This window comes from Marmota monax, unplaced genomic scaffold (assembly GCF_021218885.2).
Source record: "Marmota monax isolate L192 unplaced genomic scaffold, Marmota_monax_Labrador192_F-V1.1 WCK01_AAM20220418_F8-fsc00077, whole genome shotgun sequence".
In the NCBI taxonomy this organism is placed as follows: domain Eukaryota; kingdom Metazoa; phylum Chordata; class Mammalia; order Rodentia; family Sciuridae; genus Marmota; species Marmota monax.
In genome coordinates, this window is record NW_026694610.1 from 753,315 (window position 1) to 767,349 (window position 14,035).

General features: G+C 46.1%; 1 protein-coding gene across 1 annotated transcript in view; it reads right to left on the reverse strand.

Annotated features, from left to right (window-relative positions):
* Positions 1–14,035, reverse strand: part of Egflam (EGF like, fibronectin type III and laminin G domains) — a 174,171-nt gene that overhangs the window by 31,762 nt on the left and 128,374 nt on the right. The window contains exons 10-15 of the mRNA XM_046422288.2: positions 13,928–14,028; positions 12,734–12,834; positions 10,690–10,834; positions 7,083–7,272; positions 3,552–3,677; positions 2,192–2,435 (exon numbers count right to left, since the gene is read on the reverse strand). Coding sequence (XP_046278244.1) covers positions 2,192–2,435; positions 3,552–3,677; positions 7,083–7,272; positions 10,690–10,834; positions 12,734–12,834; positions 13,928–14,028 — 907 coding nt within the window. The remainder of the gene's footprint in view (positions 1–2,191; positions 2,436–3,551; positions 3,678–7,082; positions 7,273–10,689; positions 10,835–12,733; positions 12,835–13,927; positions 14,029–14,035) is intronic.

Sequence of the window (14,035 nt, forward strand, 5' to 3'; positions counted from 1 at the left end):
GGTCCTGGATCATCTTTAGAAAACCACAAAGAATACCGATGGGCACAATTATTGAAGGGTCACCACCCCTTCATTTGATTCTTCAGCTCAGGCAAATGCTTTTGTGATTTGTCCTTAGCAATTAGAATTTAATCACCTTGGTTAAATCAATATGCAATAAAGAAACAAGAGGCTCCTTTAAAGTGGTCTACTTCCATAATAACTAACAGCACTCTTGTCATGTTCTTGTCCTGCCGAGGTCAGTGGCTGTCAATAAGCTTCCTCCCTCCACACAGTGTATTGATCAAGCCATCAAGAGCTCATTCCGATTGTCTTTATTTTTGAATCAAGTTCATAATGATTTTGACCATCTTGTCCTTTACCTGAAGTCAAAATGGTTTGGCCAATTCTACAACTTCCTGCAGTTCAGCCCTTCACTGAATTTTCTTAATGAAGTGGGAAGTCTTCGAAATGATTTTCAAAATAAATAGCTTCCAGAGAGGCATCTGAAATACCAGCTATGATCACTGTTGTCAGGTCCCAGTGGGCAGAGGAGGGGACCAGGGTCAGGTAGCAGTTTATTTCTTGGAGACTCTTGCCTCGTTTTCAATATCTAATACTCAAGAATTCTCTTTCCAATCACCTTTCCTGACAGGTGGGAAAATAACTTACATTTAAAAAACATTAGAATTACAATGTGTCAAAAACAGACACAGAGTTGGGCAAGAGAGAAATTCTGGACCATGGCTAGAGCTGCCCCCAGAGAGAGGCAGGAAGACAGGGTAGCCTGTCTAGGGGAGGCCGATGAGTCCTATCCTTCCCAAGCTCTTTCTCATCATTCCTTACCTAGAAGAAGCCATTTAAAGAGCAAGGTGATATCAAGGTGTCTTCCTTTCTAAATTTGACATATAGTTCTAAGTGAATTGCTCCGGCTGTTTTGCATAATCATATGTAAATGGAATCAATTAAATACCCACCAAAGTTGTGCTAAAATATAGGATGTTTTTGCTTAACCAGAGATACAAAAATGTTTTGTCCATTCCCCAAGGTGGGAGGTGTCACCGATGTGTGGGAATTCAGCCACAAGGACAAAAATAAACCGACTTTTCAAATAATTGTTGGAACTTAATGCAGAGAGCATTTCCCATCAGCTATGAAAAATGATCAGCAGTAAGGGCAATGCATGGTAGTAACATCTCACCCACACACTCTCTAAAAAGGACAGGCTAGAAATATGAATACAGCCAGCAATTTCCCTTAAAACAACAACAACAGAATAACTGATAACCTGTTGCGGGGTGCCATTAAGTACACCCTAGTGAGTTTCAAAAGAGAAGAATCAGACAAATGTAGGAACAAGAAGAATGTCTGCATTAGATCAGTGGCCCTCAGGCTTGAAGGTTAAAACTACCATGAAAGAAACACAGTGAGCAGAGGAAGACAGAAACCAGTAGGAAAAACACCAACACCTGCAAAACACAGGCTCCAAGGGAGTCAAAATGATACTGACCTCTTGTACAGGAACCATCGATCTGCTACGGAATTTAATAGTACAAATTAGATAACAGGAGGAAAGTGTTGCCTAGTCAGAACAATCTTGCAAATATCAGCCAACACTTTAGAGGCACCCATGTACTGCCATGCTGCTAAAAAGCACCCATCACACACCCTTCTGGAACTTTCTGATCTTTGCTATGTTGATGATTTATTGTCAGGTTCCTTCATAGAGAGAACACTAAGTAAGAGACTTGCTAAATATCTGATTACCACCAAACAAATAGCTCAAGAGGAAAGTTAAAAATTAAAATGAAATCATGAAGGACATTTTTATTGGTTAAATATTTGTGAATACATTTTTTACTAGTCAACATGTGTTGGTTGAGCCCTTCCACTTGACATTCTGTGTCAGGTGCTGATTGGTTACAGTTCACCGTGCTCCTGCAGAAGGCAGAGCATGACGGCAGGTGGAAATGGAGGCAGTTTACCTTCCATGGGGGAAAAGCCCATTTTTAACAGTTTGGAGCAGAGAATCGTTACTTGTTGGGTCGTTATTTGGGAAAGGAAACTTGCAGGCAGGAGGGAAGCCTGTCATCTTTAAGAAGCAGGAGAGGTTTCCAAAGAGAACAGTGTAGGGAAGACAGGAGGAGGACAGGCTGGTAGATGGCAATTTGGTCTTTGGTGGGGGGAGGCTGCAGATGGTGTCAGATCTCACCTCAGAACACCAGTCCCAGAGCCGCAGTCAAAACGGAACTCCACGTGGCCGCCTGCCATCGTGATGGACAGGAAGTCCTTGCTGTTTGTGTCATAACTGTATAGGAGAACACCGTCCCCTGCGTCCGGCCGAAACATGATCTCAAACTCAGTGAAGGAGAGGTAATGCTGGGGCTCCAGGGGCCAGGGCGTGGCAGCGAAGGATCTCAGAGACTCTCTGAACTGAGGGATGGTCAAGGTGAAAGCTGAAGGAACAAGCACCGTGTTAGGAATCCCTGTGTGTTAGGAATCCCAGGGCTGTGTCAGTTTGCTCCTGGGCACAGACCTGTCCTGCACTTCCCTGCTGCCTACAGGTGGACAGGTAGGGTGACTAGATTCTGACCAGTGGAATGGGGTTGAAAATATCAAATGGCATCCCAGGTCTGGCCCCTAACACTTCCCTCCATCCTTCCCGCTGTCTCTTCTCACAGAGCCAAGAAGAGCCACTGGGTAGAAGGGACCTGGGTCCCTGAGTGACTGCGTGGAGCAGAACCAACAGCACCAGCACTGACCTGCAGTGACTTGTGATTGAGCAAGAATAACTATTGAAGTATGAGATGGTGTGCACAGCACTGGAACATTCTGACTCACACGTACCCTTTTAGTGGTATGGATTTGAGATTATGCTTTAAAAAAAAAAAAAAAAAAACTTTCCCAGTGTGATATCTTAGGTCCAAACCTGAATCACTCACAGAGGAATCTGACTTCCTTTAGTGATCTTAGCTCTAGTCTTGTTTTAATTTTGGAATTCTGGATATATTAAGCACCCTCAAGCCTGTATGCTTTCCCAAGTCTTAGATTTTCAGTTATTATTTTCATGTGCCACTCTGCACCTGTGTTTGCATGCTTGTGTTACATGTATACATATGTGTGTACATAAATATATAGACACAGATTTATATACACACAATATTACAAGGTGGAATAACTCCGTGGAACCATAAAAAGAAGAAAAATAAGAGCACTTTTGTCTCATCGTATCATTAATTTCTGTGTATGCCTTCCCAAACTTTTCTCTGAAACTGTCAGATGTTTAAAAAAAGCATATGCTTTAAATACTTTTAATTCAGTGTGGTACAAACCACACAAATGCAGGCTTTCTAAAAGGTATGAGGAGCCCACCCAAGCTTAGCATCTCAAAGTGAATGTATCTTTGGTTGGTTTGGAACTCTGGCACTCTGATTTATTTTCATCCCTCCCAACAAAGTAATCTTGATCCCATAAAAATATATGGGGCTTTGCTAAAAGTGCACTGATGAAAGATCAGATCCATGCAAATTAACAAGCAGATAGAAACTGCCATCAACTTGCTTCTTTCTCACCATCTTCACAGTGTCGACCTTTGAACCCAAGGGGACAGAGGCAAATGTAGGAGTCGGCTTTGATTGCTGTGCAGGTGCCACCATTGATGCACGAGGCCTCATCACATATTCCACTGCTGCACTCCCCTGAATGCAGAAGAGAAGGAAAAAGCCAATCCACCAGGCCAGCCATGCAACTACCGTGCAACCACACAGACATTCATGGCCCTGAAAAAAATTATACCCTGGTCCCCACTCCTGTTGGTCTGCACCCCTGCACGGCTGCACACTGGCTTGCAGCATAAGTGGAAACTTCTCTTCTTTTTCATATGATTTTGACTTGTCCTTTCTAAAGAGCCTCAGGAACTTTTAAAGACATGATGGACACAGTAAATCAAATAATAAATCATTGGGCAATTTTAGGACCACCCATGGGAATGACTGAATTTTTCCTGCTTTAATCCATCTCTCTGTTGTTCCCGCAAGAGTGGATTTCAATCCCTCTGATGGCAACAGAGTGTTTATGTTAAAAGCATTCTAATTTGTGTGACCCCAATTAGCTTAAGTGCGGCTGCCTTGTTGGTTCAAAGTTGAGACAAGCAGGATAAGCGCTGGAGGAGTTCAGCAGCCATGCCTAAGCTTATTAACTTGTCTGGGCTGTGGACTTCTCTGTCTGGGACAGGGACGGGGAGGGGAGGGCTCCACGGTGCCGAGTGGAATCCCTGTTTCTATTTCCAAAGTTACAGTTGTATGAAGGACAGCAAGGTGCCCTCCAGCAAAGACTGCTGAGGGGTCAGCTTCAGATGGGCCCATTCTCCCTACCGGACACCTCAGAGAGCTGCATAGAGGACTCCTTTGTTATTTTCAAGATTATGAGATGAAGGGAAACAAATGGACACTCTCTGGCTGCTTTCCTTCTGCTTCTCTGGTCCTCCAATTCTTTCTTTAGACACAGGGACCACAACCCGGCCCAGTGGTATGGATTTGAGATTGTGTTAAACCTGAACTACACAGGGTAGAGCAAAACACCTGCTGCCGGGTTGAAGCAGAGGGGGAACGTTTGTGATTGGGCCCGAGGAGTTCAGCTGTGGCGCTTGCCCTCCCCAGTCTCCAACATGGCACCTGTGTGGGCTGGAAGCTGCCCCTCTGTGAGACAAGGGGCCCTCCGTGTCCTGACTGTGTCATCTCAGTAGGACAAGTGTCACGTGCTTTCCTGATCAGCCACCTGCTTTCATTGGTCCAGTTTTGTCTTTTTATAGACTCACTGGGAGCAGGGCGGTGCTCCTAGCATGTACCCAGGAGAGGAGACTGGCTTCAGAGGCTGCTAACAGGATTTAGTTAAAGTCCTTTAGAGGGAGCACCACCCAGGCTGGGATGGGCTGCACTCTGTGAATTCTAGCTGTTGGACACTGGGAATTCTGGTAGAAGTGACTGTGGCCTCTCTTCAGCCACAAACCTGAGAACATGGCACCCAGCATTCGGTCTCCACAGAGACACCAGTGTTGGTGGCAAGGAGCCAAACTCTCACAGGTCCCTGTGCATCACCTATTTCTGTGGAGTGCAATTCTTTCTCAGAGGAGGCCTATTTCCAGAGGAAAAGTGGTGTCCTCAGATCCTTTCAGAGGCACATGGAAGAAATCACTTGACATTATTGCATGTGAAAACCAGCCAGGGTATTTACTTGATGAAAGTAGAGTTTCGGCAAGATCATGCAGGCAATAGCATGCAAGGTCAAGGTGACTGATGAGGGGCGGGGGAGGGGGGAGGAAAGAAATCCCATGGGGAGGTAAGCAAGGATAGAATAGGGAGAGAGCAGAGGAAATACCTCCAAAGAACCAATTCATTCTAGAAACTGAAAGAGGAAGGAGACTTCAGCAGTATCTCAAGGTGTGTAGCTTGGAGACAAGAATAACCGTGCCAAGAGTGAGGGATGGGGGCTATGAAGTGAGGAAGCAGAGGAGGAGTTTGCTTGGGCTCCATTTTAAGCACAAGAAGACAGTGGGAATGTCTTCTGTGGGAGTCCAGAGTCAAAGAAAGGAGACAGGTTCCCTGGGCTCCCAGTCCAGGGTCACTGTGGCACTTGTTTAAGTAGGAGCAGACAGATCTGACTGAGTAAGTAGAATAAGCATAGAGGCTAATGGTGCAGGGCATCCGTGAACTTAGATGGGGAAAATATTACCTCCTCATTGTTCTGACCAGAATTGAGTGTCTCTCTCAACCATTATTTTAAATTCTTTTAACCCCCATTTTTTGCTGCTGGAGATTAAGTCTAGGGCTGTGCATGCTAAGCACATGCTCTATCACTGAGCTACCTGCCCAGCCCTTCCTTGAACTATTAATTCGGGGATGAACTTCAAGTTCATTGCCAGTTTAGTGATCTCCCAGGTATCGTTACATTGCATTTGTTGCAAATATCTCAAAATATGTCTTCTGGTGGCTACCTGAAATCATGTAGTCATTTCACTCACTAGAGACCCTCTCTCTACCCAGGCCTTAAAAATCTCCCTGTTGCACACGATTATTGCACTATCACTTCTCTTTTGTAACACTTTCCCCAGTTGTCATTTTACTTTGATTCGTGGGATTATTTGATTGATGAGGTCTCTCCTCATGGCAGCTGTATGACAGCCCAGCTGGGACCTGTCTGTCTCGTTCATCACTTCATCTCTAGCACTCAGCATTGAGACGAGCACTAAACATGTGCTCAAATAAGTATTTATTGAGTGAAAGAATGAGTAAGAGTTGATGAGCCGGAGTGAGACTCACGGCTGTCACCAATAGGCGCTGTGTTGTATCTTCCTCAAAGTTCATAAGTTGACACCCTCATTCCCAATGTGGCTGCACTTGGAAATAAGGCCTTTCAGGAGGTAATTAATGTTACATGAGATCTTGGGAGGGGGGCTCAGGTCCAATCTGACTATTGTCCTTAGAAGAAGAGGAAATTTGGATGCAGAGACCCAGGGGCACACACACAGAGGAAGACCACGTGAGGCTCTTCCAGAGAGCAGCCAGCCAGCCAGGAGCTCAACAAAGAGCCGCAAGAAGCAGAGCCTGCCTGCACCTTGACCTTGGACTTCCAGCCTCCAGAACAGGAGAAAACGAACTGCTGATATTTAGGCCATGCGATCTGTGACACTGTGTTACTGCAGCCTTGGGAACCAAGACAGAAAATGTTTGGCGTGGTGGTCAAAAATGAGAATTTGACCTTCTTCCTGTAGAACAGAGGACACAGAAAATCTCTTCTTATACGATTGTGTTGGCTTTTACACTGGACCAGGGAAAGTTGGGGTGAGAAGGCTGATGCGTTTGCTCTGCCCAGTGCGCCCACACTGCATTTCAAGCAGAGGTTAAGATGGCAGCAGGGTACATCCCAGAGTTTGCTTCACCCTATTGATACCATATGCTCAGAGTCAAGGTCAACATGTTCACAGGGCACCAGCTTTCGCCGTCCTCCCCCCTGAAGTTCTGCAGTCCTTCTGGCTGCTCACCTTCCTGGCCCAAACCAGAAAGGTAACCCCACAAACCCTCCCAACCCACTGGGCAGTCACTTACCCACATCAGCCCCACTAAGGGCTTTCCCCAGCGGCCAAGGCCTCATATCCATTCTCTTCCCATTAACCGAAAGCGACTGCACACAGCCTTGAAAGCCTCGGTTTGTTCCCGTTGCTCTGACCAACCAGTAAGCGCTGGGAGCCCCACCAAGATATAGAGGTGTCCGGAAGGTAATTTTACTGTACTGGCCCTTTAAGAAAAATAAGAAGGATCTCATGAAACAAACTCAAAAGCCAAAACACAGCAGAATTTGGTAAAGAAGGCTGTTAAGATGCAGGTTACAGTCCCAGGGTTCTCTTTCACAAGCATTTGTCTTTAAGACATAGCCCTATTGAGAAATGAGACCCACAGTTACCATGTGAAACTCAGGGAGCTCCCAGGGGGCTGTGCTTCCTGCAGGGAGGATGTTGGAATGCCCAGAAAGGAAGGGAAGGGAGGTCAGAGCCCAGACCAACCCAGCAGGCCCTGGACCATGCCAGGCATCCAAAAACAACCTTTCTCTTTCCAATCCTGACACCAATTTACTGTGTACCTTGGACGGGTCATAGGGCTATACTGTCCCCCAAAGGTGGCCATACTAATTTTGGGTATATGCGGGCCAATACCTACCCTTTCACTCACCAAACCGCCTTTATACTATGTACTGCAGAAAACACCACAGGGGAGTAATTGCCAAACAGATTGTGTTGCAAGATATTTTTCAGTTGGCCTATGGATGCAACTTGTTTTTTAAAATGTCATTACAGCAAGGCAGGGAAATTTCCAGTCTTAGACCGAACCGCAATCCAGATAGCAGGTTTGGAGGTTACAAAATATAGAGCTGAACATTAGTAGGAGAAAATTAAGGTACCGTATTCTTTGTTTTTGTTAGGAAAGAAATATCTCCTTCATTTGAATGAAAGGATAAATACAGGATCTGGGGAAAGGCACTCGGCCACAACTTAATAAACACACGAATCTGAATCCTTTTAACTTTGTTTCCAGCAAGTAGAAATGTAATCATTGTTTTTCTCTTTTGTAATGCACAGATAAGAATCATCTGTTAATAGGGGACTGAGCAGGACAGCAGTTGCAGTGGGGTTGGAGGATTAATTAAGTTGTTTGCCAGCTGCTGGACACAGTGCTTTCATTAGATGAATCAAACACTTTCTTGGCTTATCTTATCAAGATCTTCAGAGTTCTCTTCTTCCTGATCCCATCCTCACCCTTTGGGTCTTATCCCCTGATCCAGGATGGAAGCAGGTGAACTGACAGCTCATTCTCTTTCTAAAGCATTAAGTGCATCAGAGGGGGTAGGTGTCTCCTTGGAGGAGCCCTTCACAATGTCTCTCAGGCAGCTGTCTTTAAGCCTTTACCTCTCATGAGGTTAATTTTGGGTCCCTGGAGACTGCTTTGCCTGCAGAAATGGAAATGATCTGGAGTTTGCATTACCCCAGAACCGCCCTTGACAGTTTGAGACAACTCTGAGGTATAGTCTATACTCCAGAGCTCCACTGGAGGACCAGGTCGGAGCCACACACTGAAGAACTGTGTCTGAGATCTGGCCCTTGCTGACTTCTTCCTCTTCCCTGTTCATCTTCTCTTCTCCCTTACCACTCTCCCTGAGGAGCATTTTCTTAATATATCACTTGTATGGGATTCCTCATCTCAGGCTTGCTTCTAGGGAAGCAAACTTAAAAGAGAATTGCTGTCTCCCCAGACAGTTTATTAAATATTCCACATCTGTGGTCCTGCTTATGGACTTGCTCAGCAAGTCCCAGTAGGGTAGAGGCAAACTTTGCCCTGAGTGCCCACAAAAAAACTACCTGATGTTTTGCAATTAATTCTTATATTTATTAAAATCGTAGTTTTAGGAGACTGGAAAAAATGTGAAAACGTAAATCATCTGAACTCACATTAGTCATTGGATTCCTTGTACATCTCTATCAAAGGTTTAGATAACTTGCTTTTTGAATACCTGTCCCCCCAAGGGCAGGAAAACATCCCCCGAGACAGTCTATATCACCTCTTCACATCTTTGTATGATTAGGTGAAGTTAAAAATGGTCTCCCCAAGGCATTTCCCGTTCTGTTTCAGGCTTAGGGGTCAACTGAATAAAACCTCCTTCCCCAAGACTCTTTTTTTTCATTCTGCAATGAAAAGCAACGTGCCCTCATCTTCTCATATCTAAACAAATACTCCTTCCATCAATCATTAAAAGGATTTTAAGTCATATTCCTATGTGGGTGACTGGCCCTTGAATGTGCTCCTATTTTTTTGTGGCTCTCTTAGAATGTTATTACAGAAACAAATGTAATCCTTTTAGAGGATTGGAGTCACCATTACAGTCACTGGAAACTATTATATAGTCACTAGAACAGAAAAAGACTGTTACCACCTTTTTTCTACGTTCTATGCCTCTATCAATGCAGCCTATACTTTCCTTATCTTGTTTTTACTGCTCTGTTTTTTTCATCATCACTGAATTTCCTTGCTTTAAACTATAGGAGATTTTTACATGCATTGCATGTATTTTAACATCCTGTCTTCTTGTTTGTATTTTGTGTCCAAGTTTGAAGTCTTTTTAGTTCTATCAAATTTCATTTATCAAGTTTGTCTTATTGTTCTGGCATTGATGTGACTTTGTGGTTCATTTATCTGTCCTTTTTTTTTTTTAACACAATATCTTTATTTATTTTTTATATGGTGCTGAGGATCGAACCCAGTACCTCACATGTGCAAGGTAGGTGCTCTACCACCGAGCCACAGCCCCAGTCCCTGCCTGCCCTTTTATTCTCCAGGAATATGGGTATAAATGGTGTCCCTATACTCACATTCATTACATTTGGATTTTTGTTCCTTTAGAAACTTTGGGTCCAAATTTATGACTTTTTTTTTTTTGCCTTTAGAATCATGAAGACATGACCCTTTATATAACATACCTTGCCAGAACAGAGTAGTTAAGAGCCCAGGAGGGGAGGAAGCTTAGACATATACACAATGGTTTCCTTGCTCCATTTGCCCTAAGAGAACACAGATACCTGCCTGTTTATAATTACAGGTTCCGTGTCTTGGCAGGTTGCTAACCTGAGCTCTTTACCCTAAACACAGTCTTCAAATTACTCAGAGCATAACAAATATATGAATTCCTAGGTGATTTGCTGAGTAACCCAACAGTTAAATTATTTCCCCACTTCCGACAATGATGATCTCCACAAAGGTGCTGAATTCATTATTCCTGCATCTTGAACCAAGGGAATCTTTCCAGCTATTTTCTAAAGCCACAGGACTCTGACCCTCCTGCCTCAAAAGGAAGTTTTGTGTCTAATGTTGATGAGGGACTGTTCTTCCAACAGGGGCTTTCCTTGGCTTCCATGTCCCTGTGATGTCCTTGTGGATGCAGAACATGTTCCTGGGCACACTGCACCCAGAAGCAATGATGCCTGTTCAAGTCTCCCTGCAGTGCATGTGGCCTGAAAGCTCACCTGGAGCAGAGCAGGAGCTTGGCAAAGCCGTGGTGTGGGTCCCTTTGCATCCTGCTGACTGACCCTGCCTCAGCTCTCTGCAGGGAGCCCCTCTCTGGAAGACAAGGGTAAGTGGTAGTGGGCCGGCAGGATGTGAGCCTTACCTGGGACTGGCCTGTCATGGGGGTGCCATTGTTCAGCTGCAGCAGCCCATTCAGCCCATCTCTGTAGAGCACCACTGTGTGCCAGGCCCCCAGTTTGATTTTAGTCTCACTTACAATGATAGCGACCCCTGTTCCACAATTAAACCTGTTAGGAGAAAAGGGAAGGAAGATTCTTTGAACAATTAGCTCACTGTGTTTCCAGACTCTATGGACATACCTTCCAGGACATCAGCTCCTTCCAGAGTGGATCTGTTCAGAGCTGTGCCTACAGATATCAGCAGCTGTGTAAACCTGAGCCTGGATGAGCAAGATGCCTCTTCCCTGGGGGCTCCATCTATTTCTCCTTAACCTGTCCATGGAGCCTTTGGACATAGTGTCTTCTTCGCTGGATCATCTCTGCAGCTCAGAAAATGACAGGCAGCCAAAGCCCTCCCTTCTCTTTTTCAGATACTGCCAGATGTGGAAAGTGGGTTTGAGGTGCATAGAATTAGAATGTGAGCCACTCTGCTTCCAGACATTTCTCTGTGGACTTTCCCCATCTCTCAAATGACAGGCAGAGTGATATTAATAAAACATAAAAATCCAAGTCTTCACACTCATTTTGGCAAGCCGGCCAGCCCTGCCATCTGTGGGCAGCTGTACCCACATACAGGTGAGGATTCTATAGGAGCCTCCAGCTCTGGGGCCAGGTGTGAGGCAGAGGAGGAGCATGCTTAGGTGGCTGCATTATTTTCTTTTCCCAACCTCCCTAGGGTCCAGGGCTGTCTGATCATCACTATGCCTGAGAGGCAGAACTTTGGTCCTCTCTGGTTAACTTCTAAACAGCCACCATGCCACTTGCATATGGATCCCGAGAGTGCTTCTCTAGGAGAAGGTGTGATGGACATTGTCCTTATTAGGATGTGTACAGTCCGCAGCCCTCTTTTCCTATCCTCCCATTTTCTCATAATGACCTCAGTGGAATAGAATGGTGTCCACAGGCTTCACAGAGGGGGATGTCAGCATCACTCAGTGTGCACTGCAGAGCTTAAGAGCTGCTACCAGCCAGGAACTGCCAGAGCTATTGTGCATCTCTCCCAACCTCCAGGTGCTAGAGCCCCATGAGGTTAGAACCACTGCCCAATCCTGGCAGCTGCCACAAAACTTCCAGAAATCAAATCACTTAGCGAAGAATGAAGGTCCATTTTCTAGTTCAACTGGGATGCTTAAAAGTTTTTCTACATGAAAATTACTTTTTATGCTGAAATAATATAAAGAGACCATAACCTCTGATGCATCTCAAGTGCTTGCTGAGGAGATGGGGTTGTGGGGTGGGGGGGACTGCTCCAGGCACCTGTACAGGTAAACTCACTCAATCCACTGAGGTCCTGGAGAGATGCAAGCTCAGAGAGGTGATGTCAGGTGCTGCAGGTGAGGCAGCAGGGAAACAGAGCCTTTGGGACCTCAGCCAAGCACCACGGAGAATGACAAGGCAGAAGCCCCCTGGTCACTCACAAATAGATACTGGGTATACCCCTCACTCCTCCCTGAAACTGTCCTGGGAAGGCCACCCATGTACTAGGGGTGGCTTCTAAAAGTGTGCTGGGAGGAATGACCAGGGCAGAGGAGGCAACCCACTGGGTTCACCACAGCCCTGAGGGATAGAGGACGTGGCTTGAGCCTCTGTGAACCCTCTGGAGGCTGTGGGCTCCTCTCTGCTCTCTGTGGCCATCAGCCCTGTAGCCCCAAGGGTACCAGAAGGAGCTCGCAGCCTTCTTCCCATCAAGTCCACTGGAGCCCCAGCAGAGAAGGGTTGACCTCCGGCTTCCTGCTGCATCAGAGCTGGGTGCACCAGAGCTGTCTGCTGCTGGGTGAATGGGGCGGCAGGTTCCAAACCCCAGGTTTTCAAAGGCACCCTGAAGTCCTGACGCTCGGTGTTGGGGAAACCGCTCGGCACTCCTCTTCTACACGAGTCCATCCTCTCTATATTTTACTTACTCTGTGAACTTGTCATATAATGTAAGGAGAATTTTAATAAACTGGTAGGGATTTGGGCAAGAGTTACCTGAACTGCAGGGAGCGTCGGATGATAGCCAGGGACATGAAGTCGCCCCTTCCATATTCGTTCTCCCCGCAGTAGAGAAGCAAGCCGTCCTCTGCCTCCGCCTGTTGTTACACAAAGAAAAGCCACATGAGCAGTGATGGCCTCCTCCTCCAGGGGGCGCCATCTGGACGCACTCAGGAATATGCAAGCTCAGCATTCTGCCTGCGCCCGCCATACCCTGTCTCCAACGTGCCCAGCATGTGGGCTCCAATTCACTCCCAGGCTCAGTGCATATTGTTAAACAGGGGGTAGTGATGTAAGCAGTGTGTAGAAATGGCAGGGAGGTGAGAGGAAGGTCCCCCGCCCCCCACTGGCTCTTGCCTGGGCTCTGTGGACCCAGCTGCGGAACCTCCAGAAGACATGTGCGCATGTGCACACATGTGAGCACATCACTAGCGCTCACCAGTTTCTGTCACCAAAGAGCATTCTACTTTTTTCTTTACTCTTTTTACTAGTCTTCATTCCTTCCTGGGAGACATGCACATTTGGTTTTTACTACCGGGAGACCAGGATAGAGAAAAAATTTCAGTCTGATCAGCCTGCTGGTTGTCTTAGATGAGGATACTGTGGCAGGTACTTCAAGGGGGGCTTGTTCCAGATCTTCAAACCTCTTTGCTTTTTCAAAGGTATTAAAAAGAATCACTTAAGCTGAACTAACTGACTGAGTTCTGATCTGCAGCTGATTCAGACCAGAGAGCCTCTGTCAAGTTCTCCAGATGTGCTGTGGGAGGGGCTGGTGGTAGTACTGTTTTCTGTAGGTTCAGTGTCAGCCATTGCAATGAAGACAGACACTAGGGTTCTCTTTAAGGGGGATTTGGGAATACAGCATGCAGTGTTACTTCTGAAGTCCTGGCTGGGAGGAGACATGACTATGGACAGCTATGCTGGGACCCCAGCATCCTCTCTGGGAACCTTCGTGCTTGACTTGATCGGTGGTTCAGTAACACACTACCCCCACCCCCTTAACCCCACTTTGGCTTCGGCCTTTAACTGTCCCGAATGTGCCCATTGCTCCTATTATATCTGGTTAGAGGACGGGCTCTGTGTCAGGTTGATCTTGGATGCCTCCACCTGCTTCCCCAGCCTGTTCCCCATCTCCCTTTTGATGCTCTAGGGTGCCAAATAAGCATGCAGCAGACGACTCATGCCCCTTACCCTAAATTCAAGAGTAATCTGAAATGCCTGATAGGAGTTCTTCAGAGGCTCAAAAGTTACATAGGAGTGGCCAAAGAACTGAGGATACTGAATAAGAATATCTGAAAA